Genomic DNA, 19,943 nt, shown 5'->3' with positions numbered 1-19,943 from the left:
CAGAATGCACCGTATCTATGAACTGAGATGTAATGTTAATTTGCAGGCCAGTGACAAATGAGCAAGCTGTAGTGTTAGCATACATACAGGAAGGACCCCTCACAGAGTGAAGAAGAAACATCACCATCATATTCCTCCTAATGAAGGGCTCATAATGGTGATTACTGACCGTATCCACACATGCACCAGACTGAAGCCATCAACCTTAGGACCCAGAAGGGCAGTGGAGGGGTGACCGTAACACCAGGAAAAGGGCTAGATACTAGGAAGGCTTTGTATAACAATTGTAACTGCATTATTTTTGAGACTTTTTCTGTGTAGTGGTATTAATTTCTTTATTTTCTTTTTTCTTCCTTTTTTTTCTGTAAAAATTTGATCTGGAGTAATGATGATTCTTTCATTAGACTGCTAAGATGTGAATTGTACTAATAATACATGCTTGGCTTTATGTATAAGGCGTGTTTCCTTTTTACACATAGTAAGATTTTAAATGTAACAAACATGGAAATGTAACAAAGAAAGCAAAACAGGAAATGAGGCATCTGTGAAGGAAATTAAAAGGATGAGAATGGGATAAAAAAGACAAGATAACAGTCACAAAAATTATGTTACCTCACAGCCAGCCACTGTCGATCCACCAAAAGATGAACTTTATCAATACGAATGTTGTTAGCATAGTGGAATCGTTTTGGCAAGTCAGGCGTCAGATAAGGTTTGAAGTGCTGAGGGGATCTTTTGCACTGTGCAGGAGGGAAGAGCCCAGTCATGAGTTTTGTTCAGTACCGAAAATAAAACCATCATTCAAAATTATTACAAACATCTTAGTGACAGGAATGTAAGCACAAAGCACATTATTCACAGATAGCTTCTCAGATAACCTGCTGATCTCATTTTTAGCCTGAGAAGCAATGGAAGGAAAAGCGGCTTTTTTTTGGAACTTTTTGAAAATATACTGCTATAATATATATAGCAAGTTCACAAATACTGTGGTAAAAGTACACCTAAGACTGAAAGACATTTAGTAGTAACGTTTAGTCTATATGTCCATACTAATGTCCCTGGCATCTAGTATGTAAGATTACACTCTACAAGACAAAGTTCCCTGGCAGTTTGTTTCTGCCATCTTCTATTACTTTACCATTCAATAAATAACAAAGAAAACTAAGTACACATAACATAGCACAGTCTAGGGTTTTAGTTGCAAGATTGGACATGTACTCTCATGCCATGTAAATGTCCAGTGCTCAGGTGTTAGCTAAAGGCCTTAGCTTTTACATCCACATTTAATGTGTTAATATAACTGTTGTCTTAGCAGGCATGCAGTGAACGAGTTTGGCATTGAGAGCCTAATGACAACCATATGACATCCTGCAAGGATTTAACTACATATGGCCATCAGGAGCCTTTCCAGCTGGCTGCAAGCATCATGGCAACGTTTCAGAAGTGTTGCTCCTGATCAGGAATCCAGCACTGGGACAACACAGAACATCTACAATGCTGAGGGAAGAGCTGCTAGGAAGCTGGGTAAGCCAGAGAAGTGGACCTGTTTTACCACACAGGCAGTACAAACTATAGCATGCTTGGAGTCTGATCTGACATCTTCACCTCTAAGTACTAGAATTGTATACTCTGCACAGAATGACATTAACATGTGAAATGAGAGTAAGTGTGCCTGAATAGTCATCAAAGAAGCATAGTGGAATCCAGGAACATGAAAAATAAGGATTCAGTGGGTTTGCTAGCCGAGGTGAGGAGGTCATTCTACAAAGGATAGTCTAATTAAAGGGAAAAATAAAGGAAATCAATATATAATGTAACTTTATGTCTATTCATTAGCAATTAATATACAGCACACAACTCCCTTCTCTGCACAAACCCCTCGTTCTAAGAACTTGAAAGGGACAAAATACACAAACTCTAACTATTTATGAATAGAAAAGGAAAGAGGAAGTGTCCTGATACCAGGCTATTCCTGTAAGGCAGAGATGTCATATCTCTGTAACTATTAGGAATTGCAGTTTCAACTGGGGTTGAGAACATGCAAATTGTGCTATTCTCCTCACACTAATGCTTTTTGATATGACATGCTCCACATCATACAATGTGGTAGGGGATGTCACACTTGAAAAAGCTCCTTCTGCTGTTCCCAACCATTGATATCCTACTCCCGCATCTGCTTTGGATGCTGGGGAATAAAGGACGTGTTCTTAGGTATTCAGAATCAAGAAAAAATTAAACAGGAACCTTCACTGCCCTTTGGACTTCAGTGGCAGGCAAAAGCTACATATAATATTGCACAACTAAGTTGTTCAAAAGTTACAGGAAAACCTCTAGTGGTGATTTATCAGAAATATACGCAGCTGAGACAGCCCAGAATTTTTCCAAGCTGAGAGCATTTATTCTAAAAGTGTCAGAACATCTGTCTACTGCTTGGACTAGGACTAGTCACAGAATAGAAAACAAACTGGCAATGAAGGAAAGAAGTTATGACAATACATAGAGAGCAAGCAGTTTAAATGTTTAACTCACTGTAAATTATAAATGCAAAGAAATAAAAAAAGACAACTTTCCTACAAGCATTTTAGTTTGTCCAACCACATTCATCCCACATGTATTAATGTCTATCTTGAACACTAACAAGAAAAAAAGGCAGCAAATTATCTATCTAAAAAAGTGTAAGGAAAAACATGCACTGTCACATCTTATCCCCTTTCAGTAAAAGAAATAGGCTCTGTCTTCCTTTGGTTTGCACTCTGTTCTGCACTCCTTTGCACCGTTCAGAGCTCAGCTGTCAGAGAGTGTATACACAAGGAGCAATGGTCTACATGGGAGACACAGACAAGCCTGGACCTGCCCTGAAGTGCTACATCCACACCGTATGGCTGAGACCCAAGCAGAACTATCAGTATGGGCCCCAGTGGTAGTGCAGCATACCTAAAAGCACTGCAAGTACTTAAGTGATACGTCATACAAGATCCTGAAAGAGCCATACTGCCTCATGCCAAAGGTCCATCTTGCCTAGTACTGTGTTTCTGATCAGATCTCCAGATTTCCAGAATCAGATACTTAGAGAAAGTGTGTGAGAACAAGTCAAGTATTGAATGAACCTTCTGTTTTGTACCTGCTCAGTTTCCTCTAGGCTTCAAGGATTCCTAAGTCAGAGGTTGCTTGTGGATCATGTTTAATAGCCCTTACAGGCCTGTCCTCCATTAATTTGTCTAAAATCCGCCCTTCCTATTTATATTTCCAGCCCCTACAACACCCTGTGGCAATGTGCTCTACAATGTCATTATCTGTTGTGTGGAAAAGTTGCTTTAACCTATGCTGGGTGCAGCACTTGTGGTCCAGAGCTAACAGATGCCTATTATCTAAACCATCTCTGTGTTGTATTCTGTTCTATAATGAAGATATACCCTACTTTCTCTCTGAAGTCAGCCATTTCTTTTCTTTCAAAGTGAAGTACAGAAGACTCTTTTGCTCTAACAGAGGTCCCCCATGGCAAACCTTTGTGCACCGTCTTTGAACAACTTCCAGAACTGCCTCCTATGGTATACTGGAGTCAGTACACTATTTAAACTGGCACTGTAGTCTCAGTTTTTCACAAACTGTGTTTTTTGATCAGATTCCTATTAAGAGGAACTCTGAGGAAAAATTATGAAAATATTTACTCACTGTGAGGTTTTTAACAATTCCTTCCGAGTCAACTGTTAAAAAGAAAAAATGAATTAACATACATCACAATAGCTGAAGGTCCGAAGCCTCATGAGAAAAATTTCAACATGCTTTTTGTCTATAAAATTGAATTTCTTTATCAGTCTGTGAAGATTATGGTAACCATAACCTTCCAGAGGTAGGAATGTTATGTTTCCAAGGGTAACTGACTGTAAGTGTGGTAGCCTGTGGAAGTACCTAGCCCTTTGGGTACATCAAGACAGACTATAGAAAACTGCCATGGTGATAACTGCCTACACCTAAAATTGACACATCATCAGAACCAAATTTTCTTCTCCCACCTAACCTCTGTTTGAAGTATAACCTTTTTTACATTGAACTGGAACTGGAGGACTTGTCTTGCATTCCACTTCCAGCAGCAGTCACAGAGAAAAATCCAGTCTGTCTTAGTACTTTCACCTTCCATATTTTCAAAGAGTGACTTTAACCTTTTGACATTGGCTTTCTAATAAACAAATCTGAGCACTTTACAGAAAGAAAATTCCTTCAGAAAAAGTAAGACCATTAGAGGAAATGAGTCAACAATTACATTGAGATTAAGACACATACAAAACATCATTATTCTCTCCTCTGCTTATTAATCTGCTCCTGTCTGACTTAGACTGTCTTCTGCTTAAACCAAGGAAAGTCTGCTTTATGTTGTATAAATATTGTGCCGACAAATATAAATACAATTAGAAAAGATAAATAAAAAGTACTGGGATCCCAGCTCTTATTTGAGATCTGCAAGAATTATGCCCTTTAGAATACTTTATGAATTCTATAAACTCACTAAATAGACTAATTCCATGGTTTTACCTTTCTCTGCCCTTTTCCCTGACACAAAAAGTTTTGGGAAGGTATTTTTTTCGGTCTGGTAGCACGGTATCTATTCCGAGCCAGAGTCAACTCACATGGTTTCAATTTTGTGTTCTTTTGTGATACTAGCTGAAGGGCTCAACCAAGGCTTAGATCCTACTGTGCTAAGATTCAGATTCCGTAACTTTGTACACACAGTTAGAAATAGTAACTGCTTCAGAAAGACTGACTCTGCCAATGTTGCACAAGAAATCTGTGAAGAGCAATGCACTTACAAAAGACCTGAAGTTCCAGTTCAAAACAATAAAACTATCTTTACTTCATCTTTCCACATGCCAAGAAAATGCACATCAGAGTCTGCAATAAGCTTTTCTAACCTTCAATTTCATCTAAAGAGGTCGTTCTTGCAAAATGAAAAAGAACAACTTCCATGGATGTTTAAGCCAGGTTAAGTGAAACAGAAAGCTGTTCACTCTGCCAATTACTACTGATTATCCATTTTCCCTATTTATTTATTTATTTCCTGTTGTATTGATTGTGCAATCCCAGGATTGGTCCACACTTACAGGTAAAATAGTCCTTTGGAACGTTACTTGCTCGAATGCGAGCTGCAGGCCCAGCGTATATGTAGAAATCAATCTCTTTGAAGTAATTAGTCATATATTCTAACTGTTTGCAGTAGGTCATCTCCATCCCTAAAGGACAATATAGAAACAGTTATTTTTTATATACAATATATGGCAAGGAAGATAAAGTGAATTACAAAATAGATTAAAACTAGTAAGCACACATATTACACAGAGGAAGAAAACAATGACTCAGTAAAATTTAGATTGCGAAAAGAACTATATACATTACCATGATCAGCTAAAACAATGAGGTTTACACATTTGTGCAGATTTCTTTGTTTAAGTCCATCCATTAGCATCCCCAGTGCTTGATCTGCTAGCTGTAAGGCTTTGATTACCTGTGAGATAAACCAGCTTCATTAGAATTTTTCTTTCTGATTTCAGGTTCTCACTTAAATGTAAGCATCAAAGTCTGAAAAAAGTGAGCTTTTCTGTCAGTTTTCAGGTTCTTAATATTGCTGCTTCTTCTCTTTTTCCATCACCAGTAGACTATCGATGTGCAGAATTCCACTACTCTACCACAGAATATGTGACTTAAAAAAAGACTCACAATTCTTTTTTTTCTATTGCCTTAGAAAAATTGAGCTTTAAAATATGTTTATTGAAAGAAAAAAATTAGCACATTCAGATCAGATTTGTTCCTCACTCCCAAATTTATACAAAATATCAGATTTATAACATTAAATACAATTTTTGTTGTAGTTGAACATGTCATTGTATTAACACTAAGCAGCGTTTCAAAAATATTTACACACACACGTATTATTTATAAGACCAGCGTAGCATCCAAGAAGGCATGGTGCCCTTCTCTCATATATACAGTCCCTTTAAACGTCCTACAGAAAACCACTGACCACCACTGAAGTAATATGGGAGAAATCCAGCACAACCCACCCTGCAGCCATTCACAGAGGATGGCTCTTCCCTAGTTGGTGCATCTGACTTACAGTCTTCCTGTAAGTCCTACAGTAAGGACGATACCTGACTGAGTCTGAGGACTCCACGTCTGAGCACTTGCATCCTTCTTGTTCCCCTAACTCTGCTGCACTCTCTTGAATGTCTTGCATGCATGGACAACGTACACATATAAAACTACACATACAGTAATGAGTTTTAAGCCCTTTATGTACAAAGAGAAACGGAGTTCCCTTTCCAATTAGGGAGCCTAAAACCATCCTACAAAGATCAGTTTTTCTGTCCCTGTCCACTACAACAAGGCCTTTTGCTGAAGATCATTTTCAAATATATCAAACAAGACCATTCCAGGAAGGAGCTAATATGGTAAGTCCTAAACTCCTTAAAGAATGAACTTTTTGCCTGCATGCAAGTAAAAATATAATATTTTGGGGTTACAAATTAACAAACATTGAAGTGTTAGGAATAAATAAAAGACGGTTCTGAGGATTTGCCAGGCCACATGCTTCCAAATATCACTTGGCAATAAAATTAAAGTTCAGTCTAAATACAACCATTAATTTTATTTCTAATAGTATGATCTGAAATTATTTTCTGCCAGTCTGTTTGGTTTACAGCTCTTTTGATTCACACACAGTGCTGGAATTATAACAAGTGGCTCAACCACAATCAAGAGTTCTTAAGAGAAACTCATAAAACAGTCACAGTAATTTTTGATCTACTATCCTTTCCAAGTTTATAAGTTGGTTAAGTTCATAGTACAGCACCATTTTCAGTGTGATTTAATCTAAGAAAAACACAAAATCTACTTACACCACCACTAACTGGTCCAAATGAATGTCCAGAAGAATCTGGTTCTTCAATATATAAAGTGTAGAAATCAGGCCTCGAGTTAGAAATAAATAAGGATGGAATATTATGAGAATTTGGAGACAGCATTTCAAAAGAACACTTTCATTTAAAAAAAATTAAATTAAACTTAAAAGGGAATTGTAAATAACTTCTTTAAATCTTAATAAAAGTCCATACAGCAAATATAATCATTCAACTTCCTCTGAGTTTTGTAATTAATCAACATGGACTATTTGAAGTTGTAATTTCAGAAACAGTATCCGGTGTCTTTAACTGGTATCCAGAAATCACTCTGAAAAACTTCAAGATCTCAGACAGCAGAGCAAGCTGTTCCTTTTTGAGATGTAAGTGGAACTACCACCTAAAGGATCTCTTCCTGATTAAGCAGTTAGGCTTTAGAGAGCATCTCCTAACTGCAAATATGTTAGGAATTTGTTAACGAATTATCATATAAAAGATTTCACTTGTTTTCATGTCACAAAGTTGAGCACCACAACCAGTACTGACATCCACTTTTAATCCTGAATTACTGCCTGCAATTACTTTCAGATATTTTACCTTTCTTGTGCAATATAAAATCTTTTACCCATACACTTAGACTAGAAACTGAATGTTCCATGTTTCCTCTAGGCCATGCACCAAGAAAAAAGACACAACAATAAAAGCAAACTTATACAGCAGTACATCCCATTCAGATACATGTGCACATTTTCATCTTTCGTATTTATAATCTTATCCTGAAAATGATTAGCTATACTTATAGAACAGCCTTATGTTCAGCAAATTATCATTTGAGATGGTGAGGAAGATTCCATGTTTCACAAACACCAATAGAAATTTCAAAAAATTAAAACCTTCTAAGCTGTAGTTTCACAAACCAGCTAGATATTACTAAGTGTTACCTCTCAGATTTGGTATAATCAAGCCATTTCAATATTCCTGAAATTCTCTGTTCATATGTAACCGAACTGAAAAAAAAAGAAAAAGATATGATGTTAACAGGGCTTTTCTGATAAGACCTTCTAATTCCAAGATACAGAGAAAGTGTCCCACCTCTGGTCGCATAATAAAGTCACAGATTTGGATTTCAAGAATGATGCATCTTAACAAGGTACCAGCAATCAGTTTTATTATTCTCATTTTTGATTGAATGTAACTCACTTTTAATGGTAAATTAGACAGATCCTGATTTTGCAAACACAAACATGTGATGTTGATGTGAGTACTTATACACTTATAATTAAATACATGCAAAAAAGATATTTCAAGTTCAGGACATAAACCTGAAATACAAGTCAGAATAATTTTTATTCTTCCCAGCATCTATAAACCTTGGACTTTCATATTTTAAAAGCAAGTAATGTCACCAGCAAAATCTTTGTGAGGTCATGCTTTGTTTCCTATGAAGGAATTCAGCCATTAATAGCTTTGCTTCCCCCCAAAGTTATGCACAAGCTTTATGACAGTTACCTACAGTACTCGGGTGTTTTCTGAGTACCAATCCTACACATCACTGTAAAACCTTTGTTATCTATACAGACTTACGATTATATACTTGCTTTAGATTATCTTTTTAAATGTGAAGAATCATGGGAGATTTACTGAAATCATCATGAAAATTTAAAAATAATTTACTAATATCAATACCTTCCATAAGAAAAAAATACTATGAAGGTAATTGCTATATTTTCACATGCATAACCTGTGAATTAACTAGACAAAACATACAAAACTATGATTCAGCAGCAGTGTGCACATTATCACACACACAAGCAAGACCAGAGGGAATTATCTAGAGCCCATCTTCCTTCAGTAGCTTCCCTAACCAGCATCCTCTCTTCAATTAGTTTCTGCCTTCTGTAGCCTCATATCATGGAGTCCAAGTTTGTGTTCATTATCTTAGGGTATAGGTTATCTGAAAGCTTATTCTCAAGTACAAGTATTTTTAAAGGGCTATATAGTATGTGTAGATATTATGTGTGGAAATATGGTAATGTTTGGTATAGCTTAGCAGTGGCTACTAATCAGTTATATCTCCTAGTGGGAGATCAGTGGTTTGCAGTTGGCTGAAACTTTCAAATCTGTCTAGGAGAGCAGAATGTACAGTACCCTTTGACTTTCTCATTGTGAATCCCCTAAATGGTTTTGAAAATTTCAACTATTACTGGCAATTCCATGGCAAAACCAGGACAATGTGACATGGCACTCTCAGACTGTTGTTTAAAAACCTTGTACTTTAAAAATCTTATATTTCATTTCCTTCAACTGTCATATGGCAACTTGGATTTTTGGAGTAATTTACAGGAATTTACTACAAGCCCTATAAAAACTTACCTGTTGAATACATTGTACAAGGTGGGGTATGTTCCATTAATCGGAACATCAGAGCCTGGCCAAAAGTAGGTGCCTGCTTTCAAATTTTGGTACATTGCTGTCAGCCAGACCTATGGGTAAAGATACAAACAAATGATTTTATGGCATTTACACCACTGGAGGACTTCAGATCACCAAAGTAAAAATTGGATCAGAAATATGGGCTGCAAGATGCATTTCTCTTTCTTCTTTCATACATCACACTGTTGTCTAATGACCATATCTGATTTGAAGGTTGTTTTATACATACACATTCTGAAGAAAAATTAGTAGCATGGAAGCCAGGATGTTGCCATTTCTTGAGTATTCGCAGCACAGAAAAAAATCATATCGGTATTTCCATAATTGACCACAGGCAGCGATCTTTTTTCCTGTGGCAAATGCCAGTGGAATGGATCATGAAGATGGAAGAATGGCTCAAAGCTCTGTCAGGGATGTTCAGACTTGACATTAGGAAACATTTCTTTACCGAGAGGGTGGTCAAACAGTGGAACAGAGAGGTGGTTGATGCCCCAAGCCTGTCAGTGTTTAAGAGGCATTTGGACAATGCCCTTAATAATATGCTTTAACTTTTGGTCAGCCCTGAATTGGTCAGGCAGTTGGACTAGATGATTGTTGCAGGTCCCTTCCAACTGAAATATTCTAGTCTAGTCTAGTCTAAGATATGGATTCTAGTTATATGACTTTATTATAAGAGGGCATATTTCTATTCATCTTAAATACTGCACCTGTGGTTCTGTTACAAACCTGACGGAATCCTTCATGAAACAATAGCACCAAAACCTGGGCACTTGAATATACTATAAACACGGCTACACAGACATATATACACACACACACGTAAAAAAATATATAAATGTATATTAAGTAGATATACTATATACTACATGTGTATTTTTTATATTTCTGTACTGTTATTACAGCTTGATATTTCTAGTAAATGAATAATATCAATCATAACCATAGGTACAATCAGGGTGGGGTTTTTTTATGAAATGTGCCATACAAGTGTTCATTTTGCTAGAAATTAAGCTCTTTGCTATTCCCTTCCTTGCTTTTATATGCCTGGACTTTTTAAGTGTATTTGTAAATGGATATAATTTGGAAGTAGATTTTCAGATTTCATTTTGTAGCTAGTTGTCAAAAGACAAGCAAAAAAATACCCCACAATAAAACCATATCAAAAATTTACTGTGGCTTCCTGTGGCAAGAGATCCATTCCAATATTTAAGTCTTTTTCACTAACTGCCACATTAAGTGAAATTTCTAAGTCTCAGAATTAACATTTTAAGAGTTCTTTTACTTTCATAAAAAGCAAACTGTTTTGTAGGCAGCCTATAATATGACAAAGCCTACAGGACATTTAGCACATACTGCAAATATATCACACAGCTTTGCATTTTATTCTCTTTTTGTTTTGTTTCATGATATGGCACATGAGCCACCCTAGACATAAAGGAATACCATGATGAGAAATAAACCTACTGGCTGCCCCTTCCACCATGAAGGTTTGAATTTTTCCGTCCCCGAAAGTGAGAAATTCTTGTTCAAGTTTACATCATACATGCTGTTATCAATAATACCATGAGATTCTGGATACAATCCCTGCAAAACGAAAATAAACAAAAAAAACCTGCTGAATCTTGAAATCAAATGGAGCCTAAACTATGTTGTAATGCACACTCTTGCAGTTCCCTTGAGTTTCCCTATTTTCTCCCCAGCCCAATTAAAACCTGACGTGCTATAGATTAAGCACCATATATGTCATGTGGCTGTATATCAGCTGCCCAACCCATCCTAACACACACTCTCATCAAATGGCTGTGTCCTCACCCATACTCGCCCGTGTCCAATTAGACTGCCAAAGATCAGGAATAACCGGTTCACAGGCCAGAATCAGATAGCATACATATATAGCCACATAGATCATGCCTGCATGCACTATCTCAGCATCTCTCTCTCTTCCTTACTCTTATAGCTTGAGTTCCCATGTCCCACAAAAAGACTGGTGCCACAAAATCCTTTCTATGTCGTCCAGATAATGAAAAGGAAAAATAGCAAATTCTCACTTACTGTGACAATAGTATAGTGGTTTGGAAAGGTTTTTGTGGGGTAAACAGCTCTCATGTATTTTGAATGTGTGCCACATGTTTCTGCAACAGATCATGGAATTAATATAAATTTGCTTATAGTTCTTTTTAAATTGAAAACTAACAGTCTTAAAAGCAAACAAAAAAAATCACCACAGTCGGTTGCTGTGGCATAAGAGGGGAAATGTGACTCCAAATGAAGACGCATACATTCTGCTGTTTCCTTGTGAGCTAGGCCTACTGTCTCATTGCAATCAATGGATCCTGGACACTCAATTCAGTTGCCTAAAGCCTAGATGCCTAGGGCCATTTGAGACATCTTTAATGATCCTGCCTAGCCTTCAGATGCTGCTCCTACATCCTGTCTGCCAACTCAAATGAGTGTCTCAGATACTTCTGAGACTCAAAATGGCACTAGACATACATGTTTACGCAATGAAACTGAAGCCTCAGGTCAGCCCAGGGAAGATATTCTGCAGAGCTGTCTGGTGACCAGGTGCATGGGAAGGACTCAGTTGCTTAAGCACTGGAGTCCGGTGCCGTTTGAGATACCCTCAGATATCCAAGACATCTGCATGAAAGTTGGCCGTTTTGATGCAAGATCACCGAGAGACCTGTGTCCTCCTGACAGAGATGCTGAAGGCCACCTAGGATATGCCACAGCCCTCAAGTATACTAGAAACATAGGTTAAAGCAACAATTTGTCCTGTGGCACCCTCTGTCTGTCGGTTGAGCTGACTTGCTCTTGCACTGTGCTGTACAGACTGTACTAACCATAAATACACTGACTACAATGAGCATGTAGAAATCTCACATGCAGGCACCTCCAAGAACATATCTAAATGTAGGTGTCCTGCTCTGGACTGAATCCCACCCCAGGTGTCCTACCTTATCTCCAAACATTGCATCACTTTTCAGCAATCTAAGGCACTTACCACGCCTGAATATCTGTAATATCTAAATCCACTGTGGTATCCAACTTATTTACATACAAAACAAAGGTGTGAAGACTGGAAGATGCCTTAATGCCATTTTTTAATCTAACTCACATGGAGAAACAGTTCTGTATTAAGCTGTAGTCAGATGATTATTTGATTCACACTCAAACACACATTATTCTTTGATATACAGCATTTCAGTCAAAGAATAGAAATTGATTTTAACTAAACAACCTCAACTAAACAATGAAAGCCTGAAATTATTCTACAAAACTCTTCCGGTGCGGTACAGAAAAGAAGGCTTAAAGAGTGTCTAAAGAAGGGTTGAATAATTGTCAAATCCATGAGAAACTCCGCATAATTCTTTATGGATTTCTCTTGAACAGTAAAGGAACTACATTCATAGTGTACATATTCTATAACTAGCTTGGTTAGTTCTACTGAAAATCCTAGGTTAATAGAGTTAATAGAGAGGAAATATTTTATGCTACAAATCAGTGTTACGCTTTTTCTTGTGCAAAGAAAGGAATTTCCCTTTTCTTTCCACTGTAGATTTCTGAGAAGTACAAGCATGAATGTGTATAAGCAATTGCTTGTACAATGTAGTCTTGGCAAAGACCACAAATATGAGTAATGCTGAATTAGATCTGTTCTTGTTTGAAAGAATTTCTTGGAAACATACACATAGCATGGTTTTCGTGCCTTTTGTCAATTTGGCATTTCCTTTTCACCTGTTTCAAAAGACTGGAACTGAACACTGACTTCTGCATGCATGATTTCTTTACTAATTCAAGTTCCTTTCAATGTCAGAATGACATCAAAGAATAAAATATTTGCACAAGAAATCAGATTTGCACACTGCTTCAAGTTCAGGCTTCTGGATACCCTCATTATCCACAAATAAGATTGTTAACTACTCAGTAAAATGTAGTACTTTGTAACATCCATGTGAAGTTTTCAAACGAGCACAACAGAAACAGAATATGATATATTCAGAACAGAAACGAACACTGTCGATTTAGATTATTACTCCTGAGAAGAAATGAGTATGCAGACATTTTGTCCAGGTACAAAGTATCTTGAAAGCTGAGCTCTAAAATATTCAGGAAATTTTAATGAAGTGTGCACTAATGGATCTCACTTTTTAGAGCCCTTTACAGCACAAGCTTCTGCACAAGATCTTCAACTTACTCTTTCTCCCAATATTCAGAAATACTGGGAAACAGTTACTTGAACCTTACTGCAGTCATATCAATATATTAAATTATACCAATATGTAAATTACATTGCATTTAAGTCTAATATAGTAATATTCACTGATGTACTTTTAAATATGCAGCTTCTCTTTAATAACTTAAAATATCTGACTTGAAAAAGTGCATCTTTAAGGAAAATTTCCCAATAACCCAATGCATTTTCTCTTTGTATTATACTTCAATGATGATCTCCTTATCAGCTAGAATTTTTCAATGGAGTACAGAGAATGCAGGAAATCCTTCTCTGGAACTTTTTTTCAGTCTTAAACTATTTATTTAATAAAAAGCTGCTGATCAGTATTAGAGGCCTTGTTAAAAACAGTCATGTTTGCTGTGCACTTAAATACAAGAATTAATGCAAAACATATAATAATGAAAATATACAACTGATGAGGGAGACCTGATTTGTGATTTTCTTATTGCTGAGCAACACATATGCATGAGAGCAGCAAAAGGGATTGGACGTTGCATGTAGTCTTTTAAAGAAAATAGCCAAAGCACTCTTGGTAACTTACTGAGTTTTTCAATATTTGGCAGCAAAGAACTCCAAGTTTGCAAGTATTCTGCTCTAAACCCATCCATTGAAAAAAGGATAAGTGGTGGCAGATCAAACCTACAAGAAAACATGAGTTTGTAATCTTAAAGGAGTTTGGAGAGTTGGTGACTTGTTAAGATCTTTAACAACAATATAAATTCTACTTTTAATAGCAGGATCCAGAATTTCCATGTACTTCCCAGAATTAATATCGCAGTGTGAGTTAAGCAAATAATAGGTCAATTTTGAGAGCAAATACACAATCCTCCTGAAAAAAAACACTGGAGGAATAAAACACAAGCTATTCAGTATATAGAGAACCTAGGAAAAGAAAATGTGTTTTGTTAATCCTTTAATTACAAATATTTAATTACAAATACAAATAAATACAAGTGCTGCAGACTTGCATCCAAATACAAGCCCAGAGTATAGAACAGCCAAAGTACCTCTGTACATAGTAATGGGTTGAATTCTGTCTCTTGTCTCTTAATGCACCTTAAAAAATCTTTCAGGGCAGCTCCACAAGGACTGTAAAAGTACAGTAATCACGCAGCAAGCAGTTAGGGTCAATTGGCTTCAGTGCTGGGAAATGTAATTTCTGTGCAATGCCAGCTTTGTGCAGCCCCTTACCTTACCACATTTCCTTTGTGAAGACATCACTAAGCAGTCCATGTTCTTTGTGGATTATATCTTTCAAGTTTCCCAGCTCTCATGGAGCTGGAGAACACTTTTTTGCCTCAAGGCCCCTGACAAACTGAACTTAAAGCTACGAAAGGAACGTAGCATCTGCTAATGTAGTTAGGGTAAGACTTTATGTAAAGAAACAAGGATAAAAGCCTCAGATCTAGTTCATACAGTAGGTATGATAAAATAGGTACAAATTGCAGCTGATCTCTAGAACAGTGTTCAAAGTCTTGTTATAAAAATTCTAACTAGAAGGTGCTAGCTGTGAAAATAAACTTCAAAGTTATTAAACATGCTTTCTCTTAAACAACCTAAAAGGACTCCTAAACAAAGATGCATTAGCAATTATAAAGTGCTGGTGCTACAGCACCTTTTTTCATAACACCAAGTGACAAAATCAGTAGGATCAAGTCATCTAGTTCTGCAAATTCAGTCTTTTTGTTAACCATCATTATATATTCTACAGTCTCCTTAGAAACATATAAAGAAACATAAAAATTGTAAATATACAATTAAATTAAAAATGTAGTTTGAAGCAGGATTCACTACACATAGTATCTAAAAAAACCCCAACCATTTGTAATTTATAGGAATGGTTCACCACATAAGCCTGGAAACTATTGGGGGAGAAAATGATTGATAAAATGCAGTTACTGATAACTGACTCCAAACTATTTTTTGGAGTAATACTTAGAGTGATAACTATTAAAATAAGGTTATACATTCACATCAGGCAGTAATCACTATCCCAGTTTGGTTTTCATTCGCAGTGGTCTTTCCAAAATACAGAAGTACACTACCAGTTTGTATAAAACAGCTTCCTGATTTGAATTTGAAATTAAATGGAGCTTTATATAGCAATGCTCTTTACAGCACTTAAAGAAGCCCTTCTCCACTAGTTTCCAAGCTTTAGCCTATGAAACTGTGTTAAATCAGCAAGTTATTTGTTAACCTAAAAAGTATATTTTTATATCTATGTTGGGAGGTGCATGCAGGAATCCATGAAGAGGCCACAATACTAACAGTATTATTGTTACAATTAAACTAAATTGGCAATAAAACAGATAGAATAATGGATAACATCACAAATACCATAACTGAACTAGAAAATAATTCGTTTTTCTTTGAGAACAACTTTTTAAACTGTGTTTCTGCGTAGCATCTACCTATGATTTTGCAATACCGCACAAATAGCAAAATATCTACAGGTGGACATCAGAATTACCATGTTCCAGCATTTGTAGATGTACAGCTACTTTCATAGCTTCCTTTTTAACACACCTTTCTTCCCGCAGATTATTCAAGTAAAAAAAATCCTGTTACTTAGATAAAGAATTGCAATCACAGATTCTAACAATTATTACAGTTTGCATAAGGTGATTTATCCGAATTATCACATATACAATACGGTAACATAAAATGGACTATGAACAATTTGTGGTATATGAACCTTGAGATAACTAACAATTTTTCCAGGTCTTTGCAATCTGGATTTGAACTCCTGTACTCTGCTCTAAACTCTAAATGATAATTGAACGTGCAACAAAATGACAAAGGTTTTAGAAAGAAAAAACGTTGCTAGCCACAAACTGCTTCTATAAGAATATTCCTCAGGGCAGGAACCTTATTCTCAGTAAATATGAAAACCTCATGAAGACTTGCTTCAGGCCACTGAAGTATTTCTGACCATCACAATGATTTTATTTGCTAAGAAGACAAAATTATTTTATCCTACCCAGCTGGACACTGCGGAGTTTCAAGTGATACACATGGTTCCTCCACCCAAGGTATTTCACCTAAAAGGACAAAAGAACATATTGAGTCAGCATTAAAAAACCACCAAACAAAAAAGAAGTTTCCCAGTTGATCTTTTAATGCTCTTCCTGGTACTTTTTCTGCTTCAATACAGAATTATAGAAATGTAGGGCTAAAGTTACCTTTAGAAAACATTTAGTGCAACCTACTAGGCCCTCAAACTCTGAAAGGGCTAATGCTTACAGTTGTAAGTTGAAAACAAAACACATAATACTACACAGACAAGCAAACAAACAAAATGGAGAAGAAATCACTATGAAAGCTTAGCCTAAGTTTTATATGGTTTTAAATGGAAAACGTTTAAACTGTATCATGTCCACACTGGATTACTGCCTTCTTTTTTTGCAGAAACCACTTACACATTTAGAGATGATTGCCAGGGCTCCCTTTAGCCTTTTCTTATTTTTTTCTGTAAAGAGCCCAAATTCCTTCAATCTTTCCATATTGACTATGGCTTCCAAATTTCAAGTAATTATTTCTGTTCTCCTTTGAATACTCTCCACATGCTTCACAGCTATACTCATTTATTACAATGTTTGCCCATCTCTTTGGAAGAAATAAGGAGGTCAATAAATGAAGAAAGAAGGAAAACATCCAAGAAAGGAAAAAATATAAAGAAAAGAGAAGAAGCAGTGGCTGTTGAAGTTCTTGGCTCACCACAGAAATATTCTCTTCCAGTAAGCAGCCAAAGGCAGGGGTGTACAGTGACCTTAACTAGGTCAGCTCAATCAATTTAGCAGCTAGTCAAATTCCGGACTGCTTTTAGCTTTAATTTGCATTTAGGTGACAAATATATTTTGCAGGAGCTGCCTTAAATCTCTGCCAGCTCACAATATAAAGGAATTCTGATAAGAGATACCATGTTTTATGTCACCAGTATACTCCTCAGGTATCATTCCTGTAATCCGATTTTACCAGTGCTATTCTTCATGTGTTTAGCCGGAGTCTGTATGAAACAATCAGCCATGAACAAAAATATTGAGAAATAAGTAAAACATAAGAAACCCAACCTGAAAATTAATTTCTAATAAAAAAGATGGGAAATTTTAAATTAGGGATGATTACTGGATTGGATTGCATGAAGTTTGAAGCAGGAGCCATGTCTCCATCTATTTTTGAAAAAAAAAAAGAAAAGAAACAACCTAAAAAATCCACATTGGGTATACCGCTGCAATATTCAAAACATTCTGTCTTTCTTATGAATGACACACATTCACACTGTTCTCCAGAAACCGTCTTTTTCCCAGTCAAAAACACAAAAAGCTTCACCTCAAAACATCTTTATTTTCCAAAATGTCACTGTAAGACACTAATCTTGAGAAACAAATGCATCTACCTTTATATCTGCCATGTTTGCCCATCTATTTATTTCACAGGACAATTTATATATAAATCTTTTTGACTTTTGATTTACCTTTGCAAACGCTGTTGTAGTTTACACAGCAGTCTTTTTTCTGCAAGCAGTCATCAGAACAAGAACAGTAACTTCCAGGTATCCGTGTCTCACCACAACGGAAATTAGTGCACCTCCAAGATCGGGCTGAAAATTGGAAGAAAAACATTATGATTTGGTTCACAGAACCTTATATAAACTCCTTTGTGTGGAAATCCCCCAAATGGGTAAAGGGAAAAAAAAAAAAGAGTTTTTGTTAAACTATAATTTACATGTCCTGCTTGAGTGGCTTTAGAAGTTGTATCCAAAAGAAAAACTCAAGATTTCGTTTAACACATAAAGCCTATTTCTGTGGCCATTGAATGGTAACACAGTCATAGAATAATTTATTTTACAAAGGTGTCCCCAAAGCCACCTTGTTCAATGCCTTCCACCCTTCCAGGAAGATTTTAAAAAAAAAAAAAAAATTAAACCCATATTTCTCCTAGAGAAGAGAAAGAGAAGGAAACCAATCTTTTTCCTCCTTTTGTATGTGATTCCCAGCAGACAGCAAAAAAAGAGATGTAAGGGCTGAAGCGGGCAGAAAAAGCCATAAGGATGAGGAAACATCCGAGCGGCTGCTGGGAGAGCAGAGAGAATAACTGGAGAGGAGCCTGGCCTCGATGCAGAGCCAGGCCGGTCCCCTGGAAGGCGAGTGCACTCCTCCGACCCAGGCCCCCACCCAGCGCTGCGTGAGGCTAAGAGTGCACCTGGCCGGGAAACACACGTTCATTTTCGAAAGCGCAAGAGAAGCTGGCATCGTTTCAGGTCCCGGCCCAAAGATAGCCTACGATTTCTGCTCACACTCGTCCACAGCTTTATCTGGGCCAGGAAAAATGCACTGCAAATGCCTTGGTTATCCACGGGGGACAAAAATACAGGGATCTGACGCGAGAAAGACACAGGAAGATTTTGTGTCCTGCCCGGTCACCAAGTTACAGCCCTCTAGCCACCTGAGTGCAGCAGCAACTCGACGCTGTCCTTCCCTCCCTGAGGGAATGTGGCACAACTTCCGTATATCTGCATAAATATGAGATTTTATCCTTTTCCTATTACTATCACGTGAAAAAACAAACCCAAAATAACATGGAAACCAGTGAGCACTGCCTGTAAGGCAACATACTTGGCTCCACGCAGGCGTCCTCGTAGTCCCAGCAGCAGTCCCGACGCTCCTTGCAGCCGCTGTCGCACCGGCAGCCAGGCACCTCTTTGCCGTGCGGCTCATTGCACTTGTGTCTGCAGCTGACTGTAAGGAGAAGGCAGCGAGTCTGAATGCTCAGGTAACCCTGTCCCAGACAGCTCAGTTAAATGGATCACGGACACAGGCTGCAGGCAGAGATATGCTGAATAATTTCCCAAATCCGCTTCCCAAGTCATTTTCCAATGCGGTCACTAGCACAAGGGTAAGCAACGAAAGCTGTAGGAAGTCCTCCGGATGTTGAAGGTCCTGGTGGCTGTTTGGGCCGTGCTTGCCCAGAGCCTGTGGCAGGGCTGTTTCCGCAGCAGGTCTCCCCAGGACTGGTGGCACAGGAGGCAATGCCCCGGTGTTCCACCCTCCCAGCACGAGGAGGGGGAAACTGGCGTCTCCCCTGCTCATTTCTTGATCCAGGATGCAAGAGAAAGAGCAACTCCCACTTTGGACGTTCCCTTATGTACCTGCCAGGGAGCTACGTGGGACGGGGCCCCCCTCAGGGCCGGGCACTCAGAGCCATGGGGGCTCCCCGGAGGTGGCTGGGCAGGGCCTGGCAGCCAGGGCCCATCCCATCACCCCAGTCAGGAGCAGGGCAGCCGGGGGGGGCACCAGGGCAGCCCCACCTGAGGCATTGGGCACCTCCCTGGGGACAGGGACAGGCCAAGGCCAGGCTGTTGGCTTGTGGGGGGGGCTCGGTTGGGG

At 37.8% G+C, this 19,943-nt stretch overlaps 1 protein-coding gene across 1 annotated transcript in view; it reads right to left on the bottom strand.

Annotated features, from left to right (window-relative positions):
• Positions 1–608: 608 nt before the first annotated feature.
• Positions 609–19,943, bottom strand: part of ENPP3 (ectonucleotide pyrophosphatase/phosphodiesterase 3) — a 25,512-nt gene continuing 6,177 nt past the window's right edge. Inside the window, exons 3-15 of the mRNA XM_009581404.1 lie at positions 19,173–19,295; positions 18,032–18,157; positions 16,538–16,598; positions 14,099–14,196; positions 11,373–11,452; positions 10,785–10,904; positions 9,261–9,370; positions 7,829–7,894; positions 6,888–6,960; positions 5,389–5,497; positions 5,097–5,225; positions 3,673–3,704; positions 609–740 (exon numbers count right to left, since the gene is read on the bottom strand). Coding sequence (XP_009579699.1) covers positions 609–740; positions 3,673–3,704; positions 5,097–5,225; positions 5,389–5,497; positions 6,888–6,960; positions 7,829–7,894; positions 9,261–9,370; positions 10,785–10,904; positions 11,373–11,452; positions 14,099–14,196; positions 16,538–16,598; positions 18,032–18,157; positions 19,173–19,295 — 1,259 coding nt within the window. The remainder of the gene's footprint in view (positions 741–3,672; positions 3,705–5,096; positions 5,226–5,388; positions 5,498–6,887; positions 6,961–7,828; positions 7,895–9,260; positions 9,371–10,784; positions 10,905–11,372; positions 11,453–14,098; positions 14,197–16,537; positions 16,599–18,031; positions 18,158–19,172; positions 19,296–19,943) is intronic.

The sequence above is a fragment of the Fulmarus glacialis genome, unplaced genomic scaffold (assembly GCF_000690835.1).
Source record: "Fulmarus glacialis isolate BGI_N327 unplaced genomic scaffold, ASM69083v1 scaffold887, whole genome shotgun sequence".
In the NCBI taxonomy this organism is placed as follows: domain Eukaryota; kingdom Metazoa; phylum Chordata; class Aves; order Procellariiformes; family Procellariidae; genus Fulmarus; species Fulmarus glacialis.
The sequence above is the reverse complement of the archived record's forward strand: the minus strand, read 5'-3'. Positions and strand labels throughout refer to the sequence as shown.